The sequence below is a fragment of the Parasteatoda tepidariorum genome, chromosome 1 (assembly GCF_982258835.1).
Source record: "Parasteatoda tepidariorum strain Cologne lab strain chromosome 1, Ptep-v5.0, whole genome shotgun sequence".
In the NCBI taxonomy this organism is placed as follows: Eukaryota; Metazoa; Arthropoda; class Arachnida; order Araneae; family Theridiidae; genus Parasteatoda; species Parasteatoda tepidariorum.
In genome coordinates, this window is record NC_141755.1 from 131711922 (window position 1) to 131735980 (window position 24059).

Here is a 24059-nt window from a genome sequence, read left to right on the forward strand (position 1 = left end):
TTAAGAATGCGCTCAACGTATTAACATGTCTGGCAAAAAGAGTCAATGGATTGATTTAAGTGATTGGTGTATTGAATACAGTATAACATTATTTTTTTTTTGTTAGAATTATTTGTTCAATCCACTGATATCATATAATTTTTTTTTATATCCCTGTTTCAGGAAATGTAGAAAGACGTTCAAGTTTGTTTGAATTTTGTAAAAACATACAACAACAAAAAGACAAAATAATATATTTCTTCTACTTCGCAAAATATGTAGTTTCATTAAGATCCCTGCTAAAAAAGACCCATTCATTAAACTGCATAACTGGATAGAACTTGAATGAATAACATTTAAGAACTGCTCAAGTTAATAGATTAAACAAAGCTTTTCTGTATTTATCATTATACGTTTAGAAATAATATAAATGATAACCTTATAGTAAAAGTTAGTTTCACGGTTGGTAAGGTGTTTACAAGAATGGAAAGGATGAAATTATGGAATATTTATAAAGAGTTATACAACTTGAAAATTTTCATAAAATCAGAGACATTTTAAAAGTTTTTTAACTGGAAAAAAAGTTTTCAAGCATTATTTAAACAGCTTAACTTATTTTAAACCTTATAAATAACACATACTTTTGAACTTTTCTAATTGCTTAATGCTTTTACCAATGATTTTTTTTTAAAATTCTAAATTGTTATTGAAAAATTTTGTTATTTTTGACAAAATGATTTTTCAAATGTGTGTCATTTTTATATGCGCCTACGTACTTTAAACAGTAATATCATTTGCATATCCAAAAGTGTATTCAGTTTTTTGCTAAAGTTCTCGTTTTATTAAAAAAAATTTCCAGTTTTGAAATTGTGTGTCATTGTTTTAGGAAATAAGGAAAAAGTGTTAAAATAACCTATGAAAAACTATTAATATTTGTTAATAAATTTTATTGATATTGAATGAATGTTTTTAGACATAAAAAATGTATATTCACATTTTCAACTTATACTAAAAACTTGTTCTAAAGGTGGAAGTTATTAAATTCGGTATTCATAAAACCAATGGAATTTTACAATTATTTATCGATCTATTTTTTGAAGGTCTTTTTGTGCAGGGATCATTAAGTGCGGACGGATTAGCATAAAAAAGTGGACGGACTGATTTTCTACAGTTTGGACGTTTTGTTTAAAGAAGAGTTCCTCTAAAATACACAGTGAATGGATCATCAATACCAGACGTCACGATAATTTTTTTTTTAAAACGTTATGAACCGCTTTCTACTCACTATTATTTCGAAAAAATACTCAACATTTCAGTTCGGATTTATCATTATTGATTCTAGTTTTCCTAGTTCTTTGACTCCCAGAAATGCTCGTTTTAAAATAATTTTCTCTTTTAGGTCTTTACAATTGAAGAGCTTCGTGGTAACAGGTGATCTTTTTCAGTCTCTGGCCGTAGACGCACTATAAGATTCTATGTAAAATTATAATTATCAGATGCAGCTTTATTGTTTTTTATTCGGATGAAACCGGTTTGCACTTGTTTACGTTGGTGTATCAAAGGGGTTAGCATTGTAATGCAATACGTTAAAATGTAAATACAAAGTATATAAAAAATCTCTCTGAAAAAAAAAAACCCATGACATGAATGTTTAAATATAAAAGCCTATAAACTCGTGCAAAAACATGTCATTATTAAAAAGTGGGTCTCCTAATCGGGTCTAATTATTAGAGATAACATACTAATATAATGATTGATCTTCGAGGAGCATCTTTCAAAGTCACCCGAATGGAATTTCTTTTACCAATTTTGGCACTGCCGCTCTAATAGAGCAGTGTTTCCCAAAGTGTGGTACCCCCAGGGGTGCGGGAACAGTTTAGCGGGACTACCCGTTCTTATGCGAAATATCTTGCAACAAACGAAATTTTCAAAAAATTTTATTTAAAAACAATTCTAGCCATGAAAATTTAAGATTGCGTATTTTTCTGTTGGCTATTTTTTTGTAGTTAAACAGTTAATAATGAGTGGTGTCAACAGCCAGTTGTGATTTTTAACTTTTGGGCAATTTTTTTATAGTAAAAAATACATTCATTTTTCAAATTACATGCATTATGAGTGGTACACAGCGCTACAAAAAATTTAGAAAGGGTACACAAAAGTCATAAGTTTGGGAAACACTGTAGTAGAGAATCAGTAAACTTCTTCACAAGCTGGACGCGCGTTTTTCCCTTTACGGTAGTAAAACCGGTACGGTCCGGTACTAACAGTTTGGTCTCCCATGTTCAACGTAATGTGAAACCTCCAAAATTCAAGAAAATTGTCCAATTTATTTTTTGCCATAAAGCTTAAAATGCCAGCCAGCAATAGCACAGTAAGTACAATTGCAAATGTTTTAAGCGTTTCAGAAACTAAATTATTATCATCTGTTGCCAAAAAAAAAAAGACATTTTATTCAATTAAATATTAGCTCAGTTAACAGCTTGAATATCCAAACCTAACATTTGCTTAAAAAATATTTTTTTAGGCATTTATAAAAAATACTTTTGCTACAATTTATGTTAAATTCAGTCCCTAGAAAGAACTGAAAATTTACACTAAAATTTTTTCAGTGATTTAAAGAGCTTTTAAGTTCAGTGAATTTTCAGCGAATTTAAGAACTTTCAGAGCTTTTAAGTTAAGTTAGGTTTTTTTGTCCTTCAAGTTTAGTTTTTTTGCCATGCCCTTGCCTGATTTTTGTAAAGAAAACTGCCTATATTTTTTCTCTGCCATAAAAACAAGTAATACGGTTTTTAATTAAGAAAATGTCCTTTGTTAATGTAACTGTATTTTCAAAGCTTAATTTAAGTCCATTTAAAAAGCAACCCTTTTTTGCAAAGATTAGTCCGTTTTGCGGATATAGTCGTGTGAGCTGAGGAAAAGATTATATCTTTGTTTTTTCCGGATATTTATTAATTTTTTTTCGGTTATTATTTTTTCTTTTCAAAAGAGTTTTTTATTATTATTTTTCCCTTTTTTCATTGTTCTGTCATTTTTTCCGTGTTTCCTCTACATTTTGAACTTATTTTGCGAGTTCTATTAAATTACAGTAAATAAAACTTATTGTTTTTCTTAATTTTCTTTCTTTTTTTATTGCGCTATATATTATTATTATGCTAAATTAATCAAATTTTAATTGGCTGAAGCCCTTTCAACAGTATTAAAATCTAAGCATTTCTTCATGAATTAAATATATATTTACTTGGTTCTATTATAACTTTACTGCTATTGAAAAAAAAAACAGATATAATGATAAATAAAATGAATTTTATCAAATTTTCAGTCTATCGTCCAATACAAATCAAAATAAAACGGAATTTATGAATGGATTTACTAAACATAATCCCTCCACTGTGTATAGTTCTAATTTGAATAGCATAAATAGAGATATAGAAGCAGATAGTATTCTTAAGATAAGATAAGATAGAAGATGATTTTTAATTAAATATCTAAGGAAACTACGCTTTCTATATAAAATTCATACCATTATACAATATTCTATAACTATTTATTTACTTATTGTAGTTTGCTACGCACCAGCATAAGTCGTAAAAATATCTACTCTACAAAATATGGAGAGAAAAAAAACGGTTAAGAGTTAAAATCTTTGTAAACTGTTCATACATTTTGTTACAAAATGGATTTCAGCATTTCTATCTTATAATTCCTTTAACAAGAAAGTGAATATTTTGTAATCAAAATTCTTTTCTTCTTTTTTGTTATACATATGGTTTAAAAATGAAAGAAGCTTCAAAACTTAAAAAAAGTCTTTCCAAATCTTTCCCACTTTCTCGTTTTTTCTTTGGTTACTTTCACATTTTTCTCCAAAGATATTATATAATAGTAGAGCCTGAATTTTTGTTGTACAAAAATCAGGCGACACACCAAGTAACATTTCCATTATTTTCTAAGAAACTTATTTTGATAAGTTTTACTTCGAAATTTTTGGGAAAAAAAACTTAAAATAAATGCAAAAAGACAGACAAAAAAATAATTATTGAAAATAGAGACTAAAATTCTAAAATAATGAACGAAGTAAGTGAAGTAGTAAAAATTAAGGAATTAGATTGAAAATAATATTTTAAATATTCTTCATATGAATTTAAAACTGATATCCATTTTAAGTAATTATTCTTTTCTACAGTTATAAAGTTATGATGGGAAGTATTCATAATAATAATTAAGAACTTTTGTAAAACTTATAAATTATCTAAGATGCGTTTGAAATACGGGGGAAATCATGGAGACTTAAATAGTTCAAATTCAATGTAAAAATACATTATATACAATGCAAAACAAACAAACTGAATGCATTATTTGTCATGAAACTTATTTATTAAAAAATGTACACTATACTTGGTTGGGAACTATCTTTGATTCGACACAGCTATGAAGGAATAATTTAATCGAATATCGTTTCTGGTTTACGGTTAAGAATGTTTGTATAGAACACTATTTCTGGTATGATACGATTAAAAAGAATCGAAGAATATCGTATTAAAACATTATTTCTGATTTAAAAAGATCGATAAGGATTGTAGAATATCATATTAATATATTATTCTTCGTAGTTTATTAAGATGAATAAGGATTGCAGAATATTTTACAAAAACATTATTTCAGCTTTGATAATAATGATTACGAAACAACTTATTAAAACATTATTTCTGGTTTAACAGGGATTGTAGAACACATCATTTAATAGGACTAAAAAATAGTATAGGGTAACATCATAGTGTTCAGTGCAGTAAAAAGAGGAATAATATAATTTTTAAAGCTTTTAGCAGCATTTTTAATCCTATAAATCGACAAAAATTAGATTGTTTTATTTCGTTAACGGAACGAAAAATCCTCATTCCATAAATTAAAAAAATTCTGTTTGTTAAAAATGAGCATCCGTATTCTGAAATAGAATTCTAAAGTCGACGACATCTTATGACTACAACATTGGATTAGATTTGTTCAAAAATACTTCAAATATCGTAATGAAGTGATACTTTAATTCTAAAAATGTCTCTATATATAGAATTCAAGAACACTATCCTGCGTCCCAATCTTTAGTGGTCCCATAGGAGTTCATACTTTAGGCACACTGTTAATTATTTAAAAAAAAAAACTGTATTTTCTACCTATGTACAATTGTGTCATCATTTATTTTCGGCATAAAAGATATAGGCTGATCTCTTTCAAATCTTACATTCGATTCCAGATACCGGAATTTCCATTTTATCTTATCTTCACTAAACAATTCAAAAATAGGACTCATAGTGATTGTTCCAAGGAACACAGAAGAAGAGCAGCCCATAACATAGTGACCCAAAAGAAGAGGGATGATCTGGTCATTTTGAAATTTCTACATATACCGATTTTTAGAACCATCTATAGCATCACGGCTTGTTTGCTACTTTTATCTCATCCCTCAATCAAAGTTCATCTCTAAATTTTTTGTGACTGTTCCTTTTTGTATTTCATTTAAATCATGTGTCATAAAAAGGGAACCATTGTTTGTGGTATAAGATTCACTATAGAGGGGTCTGATAGAAATCAACTGAGACGAACAAATTGTAAGAGTTCACCTATATCTTTTATTTAGAAGACACAAGATGGCATTTACAGCTGATATGTTGTCTATGTTGTAGATTCTTTGACTAGAAACCTGAGTAGCCAGAGCTGATTATCTTGCTTACAGACTTGGCTATGAATAAATATGTGAGGATTAAATCGGTCGATTGGTCCATGCATAGCCTCTACTTTTGTTCGTATCAATAAAAGTGTTCTTTCACACGCATTTCGAGTCTATAATAAGAATCTAACACTCACGTTAAAAAATAATTAAAACACAGAATAAGTTTCCTTTTTGCAGTTGTGTTGCAAGAAAAAGAATTCATTATACAACAATTACCATAAAAATACATAAAAATTTTTTGTAGCGATGCAAGTGAAACATACTTTAAATCATAAACAAAAACTCATAGTGAAAAAGAAGGTTTTTCGCAGCAACGTAATAAAACGACCACAAAGACATATATTATAGAAATAAACATTAATTCATTCATAAAAATAATTTGCGCAGCAATTATATCATAATATTATACTATAAAACTAATAAAAATTTAATAGAGCAAAAGTTAAGTGATAAACAATAGGATTAAATTCTTGCTAAGATAGGAGGACAGATTTGTTAGACAGTTAAAATAGATAAAAATAAATTTAAAATAACCCCCCAGTCCACTTTTAAGTGATCCATTACAGCACTTATATAACTGAAATGAAAAAAAAAAAAAGTGTTTCATATATCAAACATTTTAAATGCCATCTACAGAAAGTGTCCGGTAGCGTTCTTTGGTCTCTTTAAATGCTTGCAGCGGAAAATATCACAGTTTCTGCTTCTTCCAGGCAGCTTGGACCTTTGGGTTCTTCTACTCCTCCTCCAGGGTTCATAATGTGGCCCTCACAATGTCATTCTCTTTCTTAGAAACTGAAATTATACAACAACAAATTAGCTAACGATTTTTTGATGGATCAAATTCAGTACAAAAACGGAATTCAAATCATCAAAAAAATGTGGTTACAAATGGGTCAGATGCTTTTTCTTTCTGAAATGGACTCCATTAAACATTTCAAATCATGGGTTGCAATGGATGTTTGTTGATTTTCATATCCTGAATATGCTATATACTTTTCCTTCTTCAGCATTCTTTATTTATATGAATAATCACCGTCAAGTCAGTCATTACACGTTAATAATAATAAAAGGAATATTAAAATACTTTGAGCATAGTTGAAAAGTGTTTTTTCTGTTTAGATTTTTCTTATACCGCGACGAATCTTTAAGAAGATAATACTACTAAAAATGTCTATCTATCTATATATATATATATATATATATATATATATATATATATATATATATATATATATATATATATATATATATATATATATATATATATATATATACACAGTCAAACCCCGCTACAGTGAACTCCCGGATATAGTGAACCAAAAATGTGAGGAAGTTGGATATAATGAACTTTTTTCTGTCTTTGACTGATTCCCCCCCCCCCCATTTTCTTCGTAATAATTTCGAAATTTCTACTTCAAAATAAATAGATATACCGATTTTTAAAACCATCTATAAAAACTACTTTTATGTGCTCGAATGGCAGGTTAGACAGGTTTAAAAAGCGGAATAACAGAAACTCAAGAAAAATTATCTGAGAGTCGGGAAGTGTTTCCATATCTGATGTTGAGGACTGCTCATCAGCTAGAGATTACTAATTTTTATTTGAACGCAAGACGAAGAGTGATGAAAAATAACACATTTTTTGCTACTACATAATATTTTTCAGTCATTTATATGAATATAATGTAATAAAAGGGAGGAGTTTGGGAACCATTAGTGAAATCGCCTGCGTAACGGATATAGTGAACTAACGGTTATAGTGAACCGAAATTTAGATCCCTTGAAGGTTCACTATAGCGGGGTTTGTATATATATATATATATATATATATATATATATATATATATATATATATATATATATATATATATATATTCAAAAAACTTCTTTTTAACGGGCACAAAAAAAAAACTGGACAAGATCAATAAATCCGAATAAATGGTTTTAAAAAAGTAAAAACAGTCTTAAGACTGAAAAAATAAAATTCATGAAAAGTAATCTTTGAGAACAAAACTTACTTTGTATATTAAGTTACCACAAAAAGTCGCATCTAGATCAAAATACAACTACAAGAATAAAAGCTAAAAAAAATTGTGCCACAGCAAAGCCTGAATAAGTCAATGCAACACAAAAAATGTTTCTTTTTGTGCTAAAAAATTGTTATTAAGATGTAATACATGTGTAAAAAATAATATATCTGTGCAAAAAGAAAAAAAAACTTTCAAGATCGATGTAATTAAAGGATTAAAGATTTCTTTTTTATAATCCCCCTCCAAAAAAAAAAAAAAAAAAAAAAAAACGAAGATCGTTATAACGGGACATTACAAGTGTAAATATTTTATTTACCTGTCTTACAGTCCATATTATTAGACGTACTATAAGATCTTAATGATCAGGTGATTACTCTATACAGCTTTAGTGTTTTTAAGCGGCTTTAACAGATCTGCACTTGTTCGCGTATCAATGGGTTAAATGAGACGATGTATATCATATAATATTCGACGATAGGATAAATGAGAGGATATATAATATAAATATAGAATATTTATTATATCAGGTATTATATTATAATAATGAGATCCAATGATGAGACACACTGTAGTTTATTATTAATTGCATGAAATGCTCGAATATATAGGCAATACTTTTATAGTTAAACATACGTGTCATGGGGTTTTATCCGGGAGATTTTTTATAGACTTCCTATTTGTATTTATTTTTAACGTATTGCATTACAATGTTAACTCATTGATACAGAAGCGCAAACCGGTTTCCTCCGAATAAAAAACAATAAAGCTGTATAGTATCACACGATAATTATAATTTAACGTATAGAATCTTATAGTGAGTCTAATACTATATGGACAGGGATTGTATAGGCCAGATTCAAGTCACATTTAATAATAGTCGAGAATCTGATGTAGATTGAGTAAATATAGAAAACCTGGCTCAATACTATTTCTGATTAGGTAATATACCCTTCAACGTAATCTACACGTTGGGAGAAAGAACGTTGTGGAGAGGAAAAATCCTCGAAAACTTTTCTTTCCCATAATCCCCACTATACCCCTCCATTCACTAACTCGATTATTATTAATCTGATAAACGATCTCTTGAATATTCCACATTCATTTTCCAAATTATAATTACATCTTTAATTTTTTTTAACAATTTTTAATTCTTCGTTCTTTTTAAGTTTACCTCAGTGGTGCCACCTATTGACGAACATTGTTATTTTCCCCCCCGCACTCTTTCTCCTGTAAATTGTTTCTATTACTTCTGCACTCCTTTCTGATAGTTATAATTATGATGAATAATATTTTTGTCTACATTTTATTTACCTCGTTCTATATTTATCACAACACAGTTTGTTTTCCCCTCTGTTATTGTTTTATCAAATTTTTTCACTACTCATTCTGACCTCATCAGAATGTAAACACTATCTGTCCACAAGGCTGCAAACAAACACCAAACTTTGTTATTTTTACGTTTATTTATCAAGAACTTATTACTGTTACCTCTTGCATTGCTTTTTACATGTTATTACCCATTTTACTAGAGTACTTTACTTCGTTTATTATTCTTGAAACTTTTATTTTAAACTCTTTCCATTTTATTACTCCTTTATTTTGTATTACTACTCTTGTGCTGTCCTGAGTTTTCTCCTTCAAGTGATCATCTCAAATATAGTGTTAGTGTCGCATCCTGATCGAAACTCCAGATCACGTGACCTGTGATCAAATCCAGGCGATGGCTGATAGAAACCAATTCAGCGTCAGGCTCTGATCACGTAGAAATATCGTCAGTGTTAGACGGTGAGAGTCCCCTTGACGTCAATCTAACCGTGGAAGGTTTTCCTCCCCGCGTAAAACGGATGTTGGTTATTTTCATCAAAATGTACTCCACGCAAATTTCATTCAATACTTAATCCAAGAGTTCTCTTGTCTTCTGGATTAGGTTCAAAATGACAAGGCTACGGAGTCGAACATGAGTAGTCTTAAGCTCAAAAATTGGATCGGTTGTTCAAAGACGGCTAATAAATAAAGTCTATTCTTATGTAGTTCAGTAGCCTCCCAATCGCTGTATTGGGTAAAATATTTACTTTCGGTATAGTTTGCCTGTAGAAAACGTTTCCTGCTATGGAAATTCTCTCCTCATTCTCTCGCCGACCCAGTCTTAAATTAGATCATAGTTAAACCTCGTAACTATAGCCAGACGAATGGCTGGGGGAGTTATTTACATAGACAAACTCCTCCGTGCTAAAAACGGGGTTGATTTGCACTTTCTCAAATCGTGCTCAGACTGGAGTGAATCCGGCTGTTTCAGAGACTGGGAATAATTCTGTAAAACCCCCCATCCATCAATTATTTTTCTGCACTTTTCTCTCTATTTTTTACACTCGTGTAACACTTTTTACCAAGGTTGGTTATAGTTTACGTTCTGTCCTAAAATTTAACTTGTTTTTCACTGATTCATTTCTAAAATAATTGTTACAAATGTTCTTTTTTTTTCTTCCCCAGGCATTTTTTTTGACATTAGAAATGCTCTTCAACGTGAGCCTTTAAATCCGTGTTAATAATTAAGATACAGTGGTTTAGAAGAATTTACTTTCATTTTATGTACAGAGAAAGATGATTTTTCTACCACAAGTTTCCATATCCTAGGGATGCCGTTTTATAGAAATCGTTACTGTCATTCTTTAATGTAGTGGGGCTCTACGACAGAGACACGCCCTAAATTTGTTATTCTATCAAGAATTTCGAACTATTCTCTGAAAAGAGTTTTTCACTTAACGCAATGGTCTAGAATGGTATTTTATATCTGCTTCTTTTTAATGCAATACAGTAGAACAACAGTTTTAACACTAAACATAACATAAGAACTTTTGAAATCAATAATGTGCTTTATCATCTTATCGTTTTTGCGCATTTGACTTCATGACTTTTTCTAACAATAATATACAGCTAGTCACTATTTTTTTTTGTATTTTGTTTGTTTCGAATAACCTATTTCCACCACAACCGGTCATTTGACCAGGAGAACAATGTATTGCAATGTGGGGGAGGCGGAATTATCGACCATGCCAACCGTCATCTATCAAAAGGTACCTCATGATAAAATCAAGTTAGCATGCTTTATATATAGTAGTGAATGATGTTAAACTTTTGTAGTGGTAGTTACGCCACAGTACTCCCCCACCAGAACTTTATCAGAGATATAATTCAATGAACAGATCTCACTAGTTGCTGTACTTGTGAAAGACCGGGAGAGATAGTCACCGGATTTTTTTTGAGTGCTGAATGTGAGAGGTGTATTAACTTCACAGTCGAAGTCGCTCCTGTGTTGCCATTAGCAGTTGAGTGTATGCAGGCGTTGAGAGTGTATGACGTTGTGTGAATATTCGAGACGAGACTGAGTAGCAACAGCGCAGGAGGTGAATGACGCATTCACAAATAGCAAGTCAACTGTTCAATGTGGACTATCCATCGAAGTAGGCGTTACCTGTCAAGAGATTGTGAAGTGGGCGTTACTTGCATGATCAAATCACGTCCGGGTCACCAATTTAGAGGTTTCAAGGTGTAAATTAATTTCCTCTAATCACTAATTAATGAGGACTCCAATGTGTGGTGAGAGCAAGGATGACGATTTTTAAAACTTAACATATATTTATTGAAACGTAACAAGTAACAAGTTTTGTGCGACTGCTCGCTGAGGGGATACTCACTGGAATGATGTAAAAACCTTAATCCCGGCCTCTCAGGGTAGGCTGAAGAGGCACAATTTGGGGGTTTGATCTAAAAATAGATTATTTGGAAGGGAATCGCTACAGTAGATATAGGTATAGTGTTGGTGTGTATAGTGTTAAAGCTGCTCTATTAAAGTTTCGAGTCACATGAATAACACTTTATAAACACTTTTAATAACTGTTGTGACTTTATAACAGTTACGCATGACTGTTAAGTTTAGTATTATCCATTTTCATTGCGCTGTTAAGTAGCAAAAATATTTTCCAAATATCTACCACAAACAGAGCCCAGGATTGCAAAAAAAGCTTTTTTTTGAAAAAATGCAGAATTTATTTAAAAAAAACCCTGCTTTTGATGATATTTTTATCTCATTAATCACAATTATTGACTGATTGATTCACTAAATAAATTGTTATGCTGCATCAGATATTGCAACAAAGTTAAAAACTATTCATTAAGCTAATGTGACGAAAACACCTACAAGGAATGATTGCAGAACTTTAATTTTATTGAGTGATACTTTGCTTTTCGAAGTAGTGTGAATAATTATTGCTCTTAATTACAAGCATCGCGAACTTCAAAAACAATTAAACAGGGATTCAACTGTTTAGTAAAACTACATACCGTCATGTGGGGCTACTTTGTGCAGGATTTCGCAGTTTTTGAACTTTCACATGTAAAAAAACTATGTTAATTCAAACCTTAGTAAAATTTATCGATATTATATTCATGACTGGACTCAGACGAGTGAATTTGATCAATATTGGCATTATTTGTATGTAATATTCACAAATAATAAGTCAAAACATACCTTGCACAAAGTAGCCCCCAAGTGGGGCTACTTTGTGCAGCGATAGGAAGTCAGTTTAATAATCATGTTTTTAGTAAAATATTGATATAAAATTGTTAAAAAAAGTTAATTGTTGACATTTTTAATAACAAAAACATCAAGATATGTAAAGATATTAGTTTGAAAATAATTTTCAGCATTAAAAAACCATTTTTTATAAAGAATTTTTTCTTAAAAAGAATGTTTAGTTCAAAATATTTGAGTTTAAACAAAAGGAAACCATATACATTTTTGAACATTGAAATGGATGAAATTTCAAAAATACTAATTGCTACATATTCATTAACATTTATAATATTAATAAATTTGAACATAACATGCTTGAATAAACATGACAGAACTTGCTCTTCAGTTTCTGTCAAAATCACCTGATGTCCTATAAAATATATTTTTAAGTGTTAAATCGTTTGATTAATTCATTAGAAAAATCTTTGTAGAAGAAAAATGATAGTTTACGAGCACGTTTCACGTGTTTCTTGAGAATTTTATTAAAATTAGTATTTCAGTGGATTTTGTAATCTCGAGAAGCTTCTGCAATCGACATACCACCAGCAACTGCCTGCAAACATTGCTGCAGCTTTTCTAAAGTGTAATCACGGTAGTTTTTCGTTCCAGGTATTTTTTTAATAACGTCTGACCATTTTTCTGTCGAAAAAAAAAACGAATGAAACTTTGCACAAAGTAGCCCCACAGTGCATTTTCTTTCATTTTCCTTTTATTTTTTATTAATTTTCAAATTTTTTTAACGCTAACACGATATAATTGTTTATTAATATATAAATAAAAAATTTTGCTCTTACGACGATTGTTTTATCAACGTCTTTGCATTTCACAGCTAAAGTTTCCACGCACACTTTTCGATGTCCGACGTTCTCGGAAAGTTGTTGACATTGGATGAACAAAACACACTCTGAGATTGTTTTAAAATTCGAAAAAATGTTTGTAGTAATATAGGAGACTTCTATCTTCAAATTCCACACATTTTTAACGTGAAGAAAACATAATACTGAATAGCAGCGCTTGAAAAGTGCCAAATTCGAATTTGCACAAAGAAGCCCCACGTGACGGTAACATTCTTTTAAAATAATCGAAACACAACACAAACTGAAAATTGCAAGTTGAAATTTCCCATAGTAATTATAAAGCAAAATAGTTTAGAAATAAAAAAATCGTATATTTATTTTATCATTCATTTAAGAAAGCATTAAGATTTTATATTATAGTTATACAAGTTAAATCTCTAAGCGGTATTGCTTAATTTGAAAGAAAAACACAGAATTTCGGTAGGCATCACTGGCTGAGGTCAGTAAGCGGGTGGATGATCAGCTTTGCGCAAGAACCGAGGGTGCGCGGCCCTCACTGTTCTGTGCTCGACTTCACTCTCAGGTCGTCTGTTTACCAAAGTCATTCCTTCTGCAGAGGGATTCCGATGGCATTGGATCATCCTGAAGAATGTTTCTCTGACCGTCGCCATTAGCTCATTGAGCAGCTCTAGTGCGACGTAAATAAAGTACCTACTTCCATCTTAGGAAAATGAGTGAGTAGGTAAAATTGTTTTTAATAAACAGAGAAGGAGTTATAACATTAGAATTAAATTCATAACAAATTTCTGTAATTGTTAAGGTTTTTTTTTATTGTACAATTTAGCTTTAGCAATCAACACGAAGTATCAGCCGAAGTTTATTAATGTCATAAATGGCACCATAATATACATTTTTCAAAAATAATACGAGTTGTTCAAAAGAATGAGCAAAAGTTAGGATTTAAAGAATTGAATACTTACTGCTAATACCGACAAATGTTATCCCCCACATGATACTCCACACCCATCCAACGACTATGAGAGCTGTAAGCAGTTGCAGAAATGATGCTAAAACATTATAGAGGAAGGCCTTGCACCTGTCATCGTATTCAGTCGGACATCCACACAGAACTGTTAAGGCAGCTAAAAAGGTTCCTGGAAACACAATATCTTTTAGATTCATTTATTAATAACAAATGGAAGACTATTGTTAAAAATATATTTGAGAGTGCCCCCTTTCGAAAAATTAGCGGTTTTTGTTTAGGCGCCATTCCTGTTCGCGCGGAACACCGTGCAAACAGGAATGGCGGCCAAAAGCTAATGAAATTTCAATAAAACATCGGTGAGTCGTGATGGCTCAGGGGATAGAGCGTTCGCCTTCCAATGAGGTGAACCGGGTTCGAATCCCAGTCGATACGAATTTCGCATCCGGCTTGCACCGACCACAGAGTGCTGACGTGAAATATCCTCAGTGGTAGACGGATCATGGGTTAGAGTCCCCTTGACGTCAGGCAAACCGTGAGGGGTTCTCGTGGTCTTCCTCTCCATGTAACGCAAATGCGGGGGTTAGCTCCATCTAAAAGTTTCCACGAAGGCAAATTTCTCTCAATACACGATCCAGGAGTTCCCCTGTCTTCTGGATTGGGTTCAAAAGGACAAGGCTATGGAGTTGAGCATTAGTAGTCGTAAACCCATAAAATTGGGTCGGCTGTTCAACGACGGTTATAAAATAAAATAAAATATCGGATAAAACTTAATAAAATTGCAATGAACACAATATAGGCAAAATTAATAAAGACAATAAAATGCATTTTGAATCGAAACAAAAATTAATATAGAAAGCACAGAAAAAAAAGAATATTTTTTGTGATATTCACCTGAATTAGTATTGAAAATGATCCAGTTTGAATTGTAAGGTTAGAATTTCTGATTATTAATTAAAACAATAAAAAAAAATATCGTTTAAATGGTGAAATTCTCTTTTATCCACAACTCAAGAAGTATTTATGGGATCTCTGTCTAGCTCAAAAATAAAAGAACCCACTTAATGCATAACAAAATTAAAAGTGAAAAAAAAAAGAATTCTAAAAAAATGATGAAACAGCAGCGGTTGCCATATCAACTCACGCAATGACGACGCATGCGCACTCTTGAAAAGTGAGAGGAGGCCGTTGGGTAAAAAATGTATTTGCAACTTGACTAAAAAGTAGTTTTTTGTTAAGCATTTAAAATGTGAACGAGATACATAAATATACAGATTGAGAACTAATACTAGAAGGAATTGAAAAAAAAACATGGTATCAGATAACTAGAAAAGTAGGGTGGCGTGCACCACATTCTTGCTAATGTTCTTTATTGAATTTATCTGACACGGCGAATGTAAAATAATTAAATATTTAAATGCGCGCAATAAACTATCTCTTTGTTCAAAAAGAAGTTAGAAATTATCACTTTTAAATAGATGTAAACTGAATCTCTCACAGTAAAATTTAAAAGAACGCTTAACTAATCAGAAAATTCCATTTCATTTTTCATTGAATGAATTATTATTTGAAAAAAAAAACTGTACTAACATGCAAGTTTAAAAGGAAATGTATTAGAACAATTGAGTGGATGAAGTATTTGACGAACGATTGAAAATTTGAAAAAAAGATATATAGGGAGAATGTGAACTAATAGCTAATAATAAAACAAGTTTAATATCTAACTGTTAAATTCGCATCTTTCAATTCTAGTTTTAAACTTCTTATTTTAAACTTAAGCAAAACAATACTAAATAAGCTGAATTATGGTTTTGTTGTTATGACAAAATATTGTTATAAACGAAGAGAATTATTATAACGTAAACATAATTCTGTTTTGTTGAATTTAGTGATTATACTTTGAATTGCTCAACAGGAAAAGTACGAATGCAATTTTTTATAAAAGCAAATTCTTTCCCAATTTATTCAAAAAATTGATATATACCCTAAATTTTGCTATTTCCTTTATTTTTCATTGACATTTTACTTGGATAATTTCATACAGATAATGCTTAATATTAAACAAATAAAGTGACAAGATTTAAAAATGTGTAAGCCAAACTTATCAGAATATGGAAATATTTACCGCGTTTTCGTTTCTATGACAGTTAAAATTAACAATAAAAGTGTTTCTGTAGTATGTGATAAAATTTATTAGATGTACTAAAATTTAGAAATATTATCATGATAGCATAAAAAACTACTTATTTGGTTAAATTTACTCTTCAGGTTTATATTTTTGACTAAATGTGTGATCATTAGAACCAGAATTTCCCGTAAAGATCGAACCAAACATATTGATAGTTATACAAACATAAAGTGTGTTTAGTTGCAGGATTTCATAAAAGAAAGTTTTGAACGGAGTTGTTAATTCAAACATTTCTTAATTGCACGAAAGTAAAAACATTATAATTTCACAAAGTCTATATTATGAGGATAAGAAGGATTTAAAAATCGATGCATGTATTTTATGTAGAAATTACCAAAAATAAAGAAGAAAAAAGTTCATACTATCCTCTCTTCTTTTGTTTCACTCTATACACAAACTATAACGGGGTTCAACTTAACTCAATTCCTTTGTGACGAAATAATCTACGATTATTGAAAAAAATTGAAAAATATAGAAATATTGAAAAATATTTCTGACGAATAACAAACAATTTTGATGAAATTATTTTCTAAAACCGACAATGAAATGGTATTTCCTCTTTTTTTCCTCCCTTCAATAACACAAAAATCAATGAATTTGGAAACCTCTTAATCCTAATCTAGTTCTGAAGAGCAAAAAATTCGATAAATCGATTTCTTTTTCAGAAAATCGCGACATCTGTTCATGACATGCTTTAGTGGAATTACCTTTCTTCATTCTTCACTTTTATTTTTTTTAGTTCAAATTTCATTAAACTAAATAAACAAACAACGATCGATGTTAGAAAAATGTTTTCCAAATAGAATATGATGGTCCGTTTATTTGTTTTGTTTGTTTTTTTTAATTTATTTGTACGGTAATGGTTTATAAGAGATTAATTTAATGTGAAGATTTTAAAACACACTTATATATATAATAGAAAATAATTTTTAATATCAATATGTAAAAACAAAAAGAAGATTTACCAACAAATAATACAGGATTTTTATCAAACTACTCCTAAATGCATATATGGGTGATTGACGAAAAATGACAATTCACTGTCCCTTGCACCAAGATCTAATACTATAATACGAAAAGAACTTTTTTTTTCTTAAAAAAATTATTAAATAGCATTGCTGTTAGCATTTTAAAATTACTTTGCACTAGCATTGACTGTTTTATATAGTTAAAAAATTTACTTGAATTTCGAAATGTCATTTTCCTGGCATGTCCCAAACAATGTTTCCAGTTATAATTAGATTCAAAACTTCTCAGAAATTTTTCAATATCTAACTTTCTTTATCTCGACAGGTGTAATCATTTCTGGAATATACGCAGGGGGTATTATTTACAAAAACCTCGTTTAAAATAATTTTTTTTTGTCAATAATTTATTTGTCCCAAGAAAATATGTCATTTTCCTGGCTACTTTTATTTAGCGGTTTATAACCAAAATAGATAGAGCCAGCAATTAATATCTTATGTTAATAGATTGATTAGATACCCTCCTATATGAACATGTCTTGTTACATAAATAAAGAACCAATTTTCTGGTTCAAAATCTATTTCAAAAATTTTTTCAGGGTGAGTAGGTTTTTGTGTTGTCATTTTCCTGGCTTCTTGAAATCATTAATAACAAAAACTACATAGATTTATCCGAGTTATTTTAAGAAATCCTGTTATTTTCTGCAGAATATAAACGTCGTAGGCCAAAATGTTCAATTAAAGTCAAGTTATATGCTATAAAATGGCGAATTTGTCATTATCCTGCCTTATGAAAGCCAGGACATTGAAGTGTTACCAGAATTTTTTTTTAATTGCTAATACTGTAAGGAGGGAAAGCAAATATTAACCTAATACCAAGCTTATATATGATTATAATATGTTTGGATGTCATCAAAGTTAATTTATTTATTTAATGATTGATTATTATACACAATTTTATTCTGTACAAAACAGCAACAAAAAAATGTTTGATTCTTTCTACAGTGGATAAAAAGAATTAATTGAAGCAATTTATGGTTCATCCAACATAAAGGCTTAAGTTGAGTTACTTACTATTAACTTAAAATGACCGTTTTATAAACTTCTAAGGTAATATGTCATTTTCCTGGCATTCAAGATTTGGTGAATTTCTATTTTATTTTTTTTCTCGAACAAATGTCAATAAACTGCACTGCTGTCTGTAAGATATAAGTGTAACTAAAGAAGTATGCAAAAAAATTTTTAGATTATTTTGAAGACCTTAAATTTGAAGGAATTGTTTGATCCGAATTGTCATGTTCAAAAAGAGTAGTCACCCATATATATGCATACTAGGAAGCTTCGCCCCCTACTCGCTGGCGCTCGCCAACCCCCGGAACTGCTTTCGCAGTTCATTTCGGATTGCTTCGCAATCCAATGCTCGCTATGCTCGCTCATTGGATACGTTCTTAACGTCTAGCTTTTGTATACTTTTTTGAATACTGAAGTTCCGAAAACTTTTCACTGTAGAAAATTCTAAACCTGTACATTTCAATATTAATTTGAAATTGCAATTGTTAATTTGGGCATTTGGCGATAGAACTCTTATAGAATTGAAGGATTTGTTACGTCAAGCGCTCAGGTATCATAATTTTGATCTAGTTGCGCTTCTATGTCATTTTGATTTATGTTGCTAAGTTAACTTTCAAAAAATTCTATGGCTGGCAACAGCATTTTTATTTTTTAAGTTGTTTATTTTTATTTCTTTTAGAATTCGTTCTTTTTTTAGCGAAATGTTTTTTAACCTAACAGAATTCTTCGCCGACTGATATATGAAGAAAATAAAGTAAATATTTAAGTGTTGTGAAAAGAATTTTATTTAGTTGTACAAAGTACTTCAGAAAAGCGCTTTCAACAAAATACTAAAATAGAGATCTACTACTCACTTCTGCCTAGCTTAATAGTATGAGATTGCCGCAGCTGAATTGAACAACCTGATAATGCTCACTCTGGTTATTGTTTCCGTTTTTAAAAGCGCTATATGTTGAGCCACCTCATCTAGATTTGCCATGTGACATTTTTAGCAGCAATCATGGGTCGATTTTCTAACGTTGCCATTCGGGGAGTTGTAATGAGGCTTTTTTTTGGTGCCGTGTAAGAGAAATATATATGCATATATACAGTCAAAACCCGTTATAGTGAACATTATTTATAGTGAACTCCAGGATAGAGTGAAATCGCTCCCATGCACACATGCATAGAGTGAACCAAAAGAAGAGAGGAACTTTTTTCTACATAAAATACATATATACCGATTTTTAAATTCATCTATAGAGAATGGAATGTAAGCATTCTCAGTTTTCCCTCCCTCAATAAAGGCCATCTCTACATTTTTTGCTCACAAGAAAAACACATTTTTTTTTGTTTTTTAGTCATTTTTTTTATGTGTCATTTATTTAAATAATGTGTCATAAAATGAAAAATGATTGTTTGCAGTACGGATAGAGGAAACTCCCGGTTATAGTGTCGGTCCCTAACAACGATATATAAGAACAAACTTATAAAAGTCAAAACACGGAAAAAAAGTTATTTTGCATCAAAGTAAATTTTTCTTTTGACTTGATTTTTTTTTTTCGAAAGGATTTTTTTTTATTCATTTAAATTTAGTATCGCGTAAGATTCATGGTTTCGAACTTTTGCATGAATTCAGAATCTGTCACGCGAGTTTCTGAAAAAAGAATGTAATTCCTGCTAATGCCCGTCAAACTCTAATTATAGTTTAAGAATTCCGCACAGGCACTTCTTGCTATGAATTTCGAAATAGAATCCAGCATAGGTACTCTCTGTTCCGTATTTAGATTTAGAATCCAGCATAGGTACTCTCTGTTCCGTATTTAGATTTAGAATCCAGCATAGGTACTCTCTGTTCCGTATTTAGATTTAGAATCCAGCATAGGTACTCTCTGTTCCGTATTTAGATTTGAAATCCAGCATAGGTACTCTCTGTTCCGTATTTAGATTTAGAATCCAGGATAGGTTCTCTCTGTTCCGTATTTAGATTTACAATCCAGCATAGGTACTCTCTGTTCCGTATTTAGATTTGGAATCCAGAATAGGTACTCTCTGTTCTGTATTTAGATTTAGAATCCAGCATAGGTACTCTCTGTTCTGTATTTAGATTTACAATCCAAGATAGGTACTCTCTGTTCTGTATTTAGATTTACAATCCAGCATAGGTACTTCCTGTTTTGTACTTAGATTTAGAATCCAGCACAGGCACTCTCTGTTCTGTATTTAGATTTAGAATCTAGCATAAGTACCTCAGATTTAAAGTTTAAGTTCAACAGTCGCACTCGAAGTTTTTTCTTCAAAAAAATGGTAATTTCTTATAAACAAAAAGGTGCAAGTGAGAAGTTTATGACCAAAAGCAGTGTGTTCATTGAAAAAGATAATAAAATGACTTTTATAAATATCATTTATTTGCTTCCAAAATTTAGATGTTGTGTTCATTGCTTAAAGTGAAATGAAACATTGGATAAGGGATACTTTTTATTTCGTGTAGAAAATTGAGTGGTTTTTTTTTAAATAATCTATCGAGAATGCATATTGGATTGCCACAGTTAAAACATTTACTTGGACAGATATTAAAATAATCATCTACAGCATGAAGTTTTTCTTATAGGTTTTTATTCTGATGTACTATAACGATATTTCATATCCAACAAATTGATATTTTAAATATAGGTATTAGCTATTTTTTAATTCTTTTAAATTTTTTTAATTTTGTATTTTTGTAATATTAAAATTTTTAATTTGATTTTTATTATTAATTCGGGTTAAAATTAGTACAAAAAGATTCTAAACTAATAAAATTCATAAGAATTAAAATAACAGATTCAGAAAACTATTTTGAACAGAATTTAGTTAAAGACTAACAGAATCTAAAATAATGTGAAACTCCAAGAAAAAATTATTTTCTTTCTACAATAGCTTTCAAAATATCTGCCAAATATTTAGAAATATATTAAAAAATAGTTTAAAAAAATAACTTTTATTCCTCTTGTGGCGAAATTCTTTTCGAAATTAACAAGAAAAGTAGCTAAGATTAGCGCAACTATAATGTAAAACGTGCTACCATTAATAAAGTCGGAAATTGAGGACATATTTCAGCCGAAAAATAATTTCCGTGAGCTTACGGTGCATTTTCGATGCAGTCCCTAAAAAGAATTCTTATCGGTTGAAAAACTTATATTAGAATCGTGAAAGGCAACAGAAACAGATGACATTTGTAAAAGTAACAATGTATACGCACAAAAAATCACGGCCCAGTGTTTCATTTTCTTCCTACAATAAATAAAAAAATTTCTCGCTATGCGAAAAAAACTTCAAATCTTTTCAACAAATATTAAGCATTTATGTTCTCTGAATCTTCTTATATACATTGCAAAAATATTTCAAATGCATTCAATTCCTTCAATATATTTTATGTTTCATAACCGTCGTTGAACTGCTGACCCAATTTTTGGGTTTACGACTTCTAATGCTCAACTTCGTAGCATTGTCATTTCGAACCCGATCCGGAAGACAAGGAAATTCTACCGGATCAAGTATTGGGAGAAATTTGCCTTCGTAGAGGACATTTTGATGGAACTAACTGGCATTTGCGTTACATTGGGAGGAAGACCACGAAAACCTTCTACGGTTAGCCTGACAGCGAAATGATCCATTTACCACTGAGAATATTTCCCTTCAGCACTGTGGTTCTGTGCAAGCCGGAATTCGTATCGAAAAACCATTACCGGGATTCGAACTCGGTTCACCTCATTGTAAGGCTCTATCTCCCTGAGCCGCTCATTCAATTAATATAGAAAATATTGTTCTAAAATCTATTAATAAATAACAATTTATTTACTTGAAAGCAAAAAGTAATTAAAATGTATCACAAAAATCGGCCAAACCAATACGAACACATTTTTTTTCGTTTTTGATACCACTATTTAGCACTTATCTTATGTTTTCTAAACTTTTTACTTTTTTTAAATTTAAATTTTATAAAAAAAACACAAAACATTTTATTTCTACCAAAATAATGTATTTTCAAAGTGAAAAAAATTTTTGACAGCTAAAAGATTCGAGGATGCTTTTGAGAGATGCAATCAAACCATTTTTTATAATTATTTCATTCAAATTAAAAAAAAAAAAAAAGCGCTAAATATTTCATTTTTCTACCGAACCATTTTATTTTCCAGATAGAAATAGTTTTTGATAGCTAAAAGAGTCTGTTCTACAATAAAATTTTAGAAGAAAGCTATTACAGAATGATAATTCCAAACGCTTCCGAATGATGATTCATCAATGATGTATCATTTATAATTCTAACATGAGATCATTCGGAAACAAAAAAAAACAATTTTCGGTAATGCAAAACAGAAAAGTTCTGAGAAACGCGAAAGCATGAGGTATACTCCACGAAGATTTTTTTTACAATCGTAAAACCGAGAAAGATTGCAGTAAATCTAATTTTCAGAAAGTAAAAATTATTTTTCGCTACGAGTAATTTATCCTCTTTTTTTGTTACCACCCACATGCAAATCACTTTCTTTTTCGAGATATTTGTCACATTTTTTTACAGAATTTTATCATGCAGTTAGGAAGCATAAGTAATACTTCTAAAGTAATATTTAAAAAAAAATCTTCTCTCCGCTTGTTTATACCTCTCTATAGATTCTGTAAGAGATGTAATATTTGAAGGAACTGTATCAATTGTTATTCACTGCAAGTTTAACAAAAATGTATTTTACATTCGTGAGTTCAAAATGAAGAATAAAACAAAGAAAAATTATAGACATATGAAGAAAAAAAAGGGGCGGGGGAAAATAATAAATTAAAAAAAAAAAACAGTTCTTTAAAAAAAAAAAATTTAAAAAAAAGGGATGAAATTTTATTTAAAAAACCGGAAAAAAAAGATATAATCTTTTCATCAGCCCACACGATTATATCCGCAAAACAGAGTGCTTTCTGATATTGTATCAATAATATATATATATTATATATATATATATATATATATATATATATATATATATATATATATATATATATATATATATATATATATATATATATATATATATATATATATATATATATATATATATATATAAAAAGAAAGAGAGTGAAAAAAAGGGGGCTTGTGGTACGAGAAAACTATAAAAGTATAAATTGGGTGACCACATACTTGCTACCATGTCATGTTCTTAATTGAATTTATCTAACACGGCGAATATAAAATAATTAAATATTTAAATGTGCGCAATAAACTATTTTCTTTTTGTTCAAATAGAGCTGTAAATTAGAAATTGTCTTTTAAATATGTGAAAAACTGAATCGCTTAAAATAAAATTTAAAACGCTAACGCTTAAACCCATCAGAATATTCCATTTCGTTTTTCGGTCATCCGTGTTTAATGAATAAATTAATATTTGAAAAAACTGTATTAACATGCAAGTGTCGTTCCACTACACAACTAACAAACACTTGAGTGGATGAATAAAAAGTATTTTACGAACGATTTAAAATTTCAACAAGATATAGAAGGTTGAGTGTGAACTAATAGTAGGAATAGGAGATTAGATATTGTCAGAAAACATTTTCATCTAAATTTCTAATTATTTAAAAGACACCGTTTCCAATGATCGCTTCTCATTCATTTTTCTATTTTGTGTCACATTTACCGTCATCCTAAATTTACGTACCGTCACGTGGGGCTACTTTGTGCAAATTCGAATTTGGCACTTTTCAAGTGCTGCTATTCAGTATTATGTTTTTTTTTTCACGTTAAAAA

General features: G+C 30.1%; 1 protein-coding gene across 1 annotated transcript in view; it reads right to left on the reverse strand.

Moving 5' to 3' along the window:
• Positions 1-3121: 3121 nt before the first annotated feature.
• Positions 3122-24059, reverse strand: part of LOC107438589 (uncharacterized) — a 45972-nt gene continuing 25034 nt past the window's right edge. Inside the window, exons 2-3 of the mRNA XM_016050905.5 lie at positions 14082-14255; positions 3122-6493 (exon numbers count right to left, since the gene is read on the reverse strand). Of these exons, the coding sequence (XP_015906391.1) occupies positions 6453-6493; positions 14082-14255 (215 nt within the window). The 3' untranslated portion in view covers positions 3122-6452. The remainder of the gene's footprint in view (positions 6494-14081; positions 14256-24059) is intronic.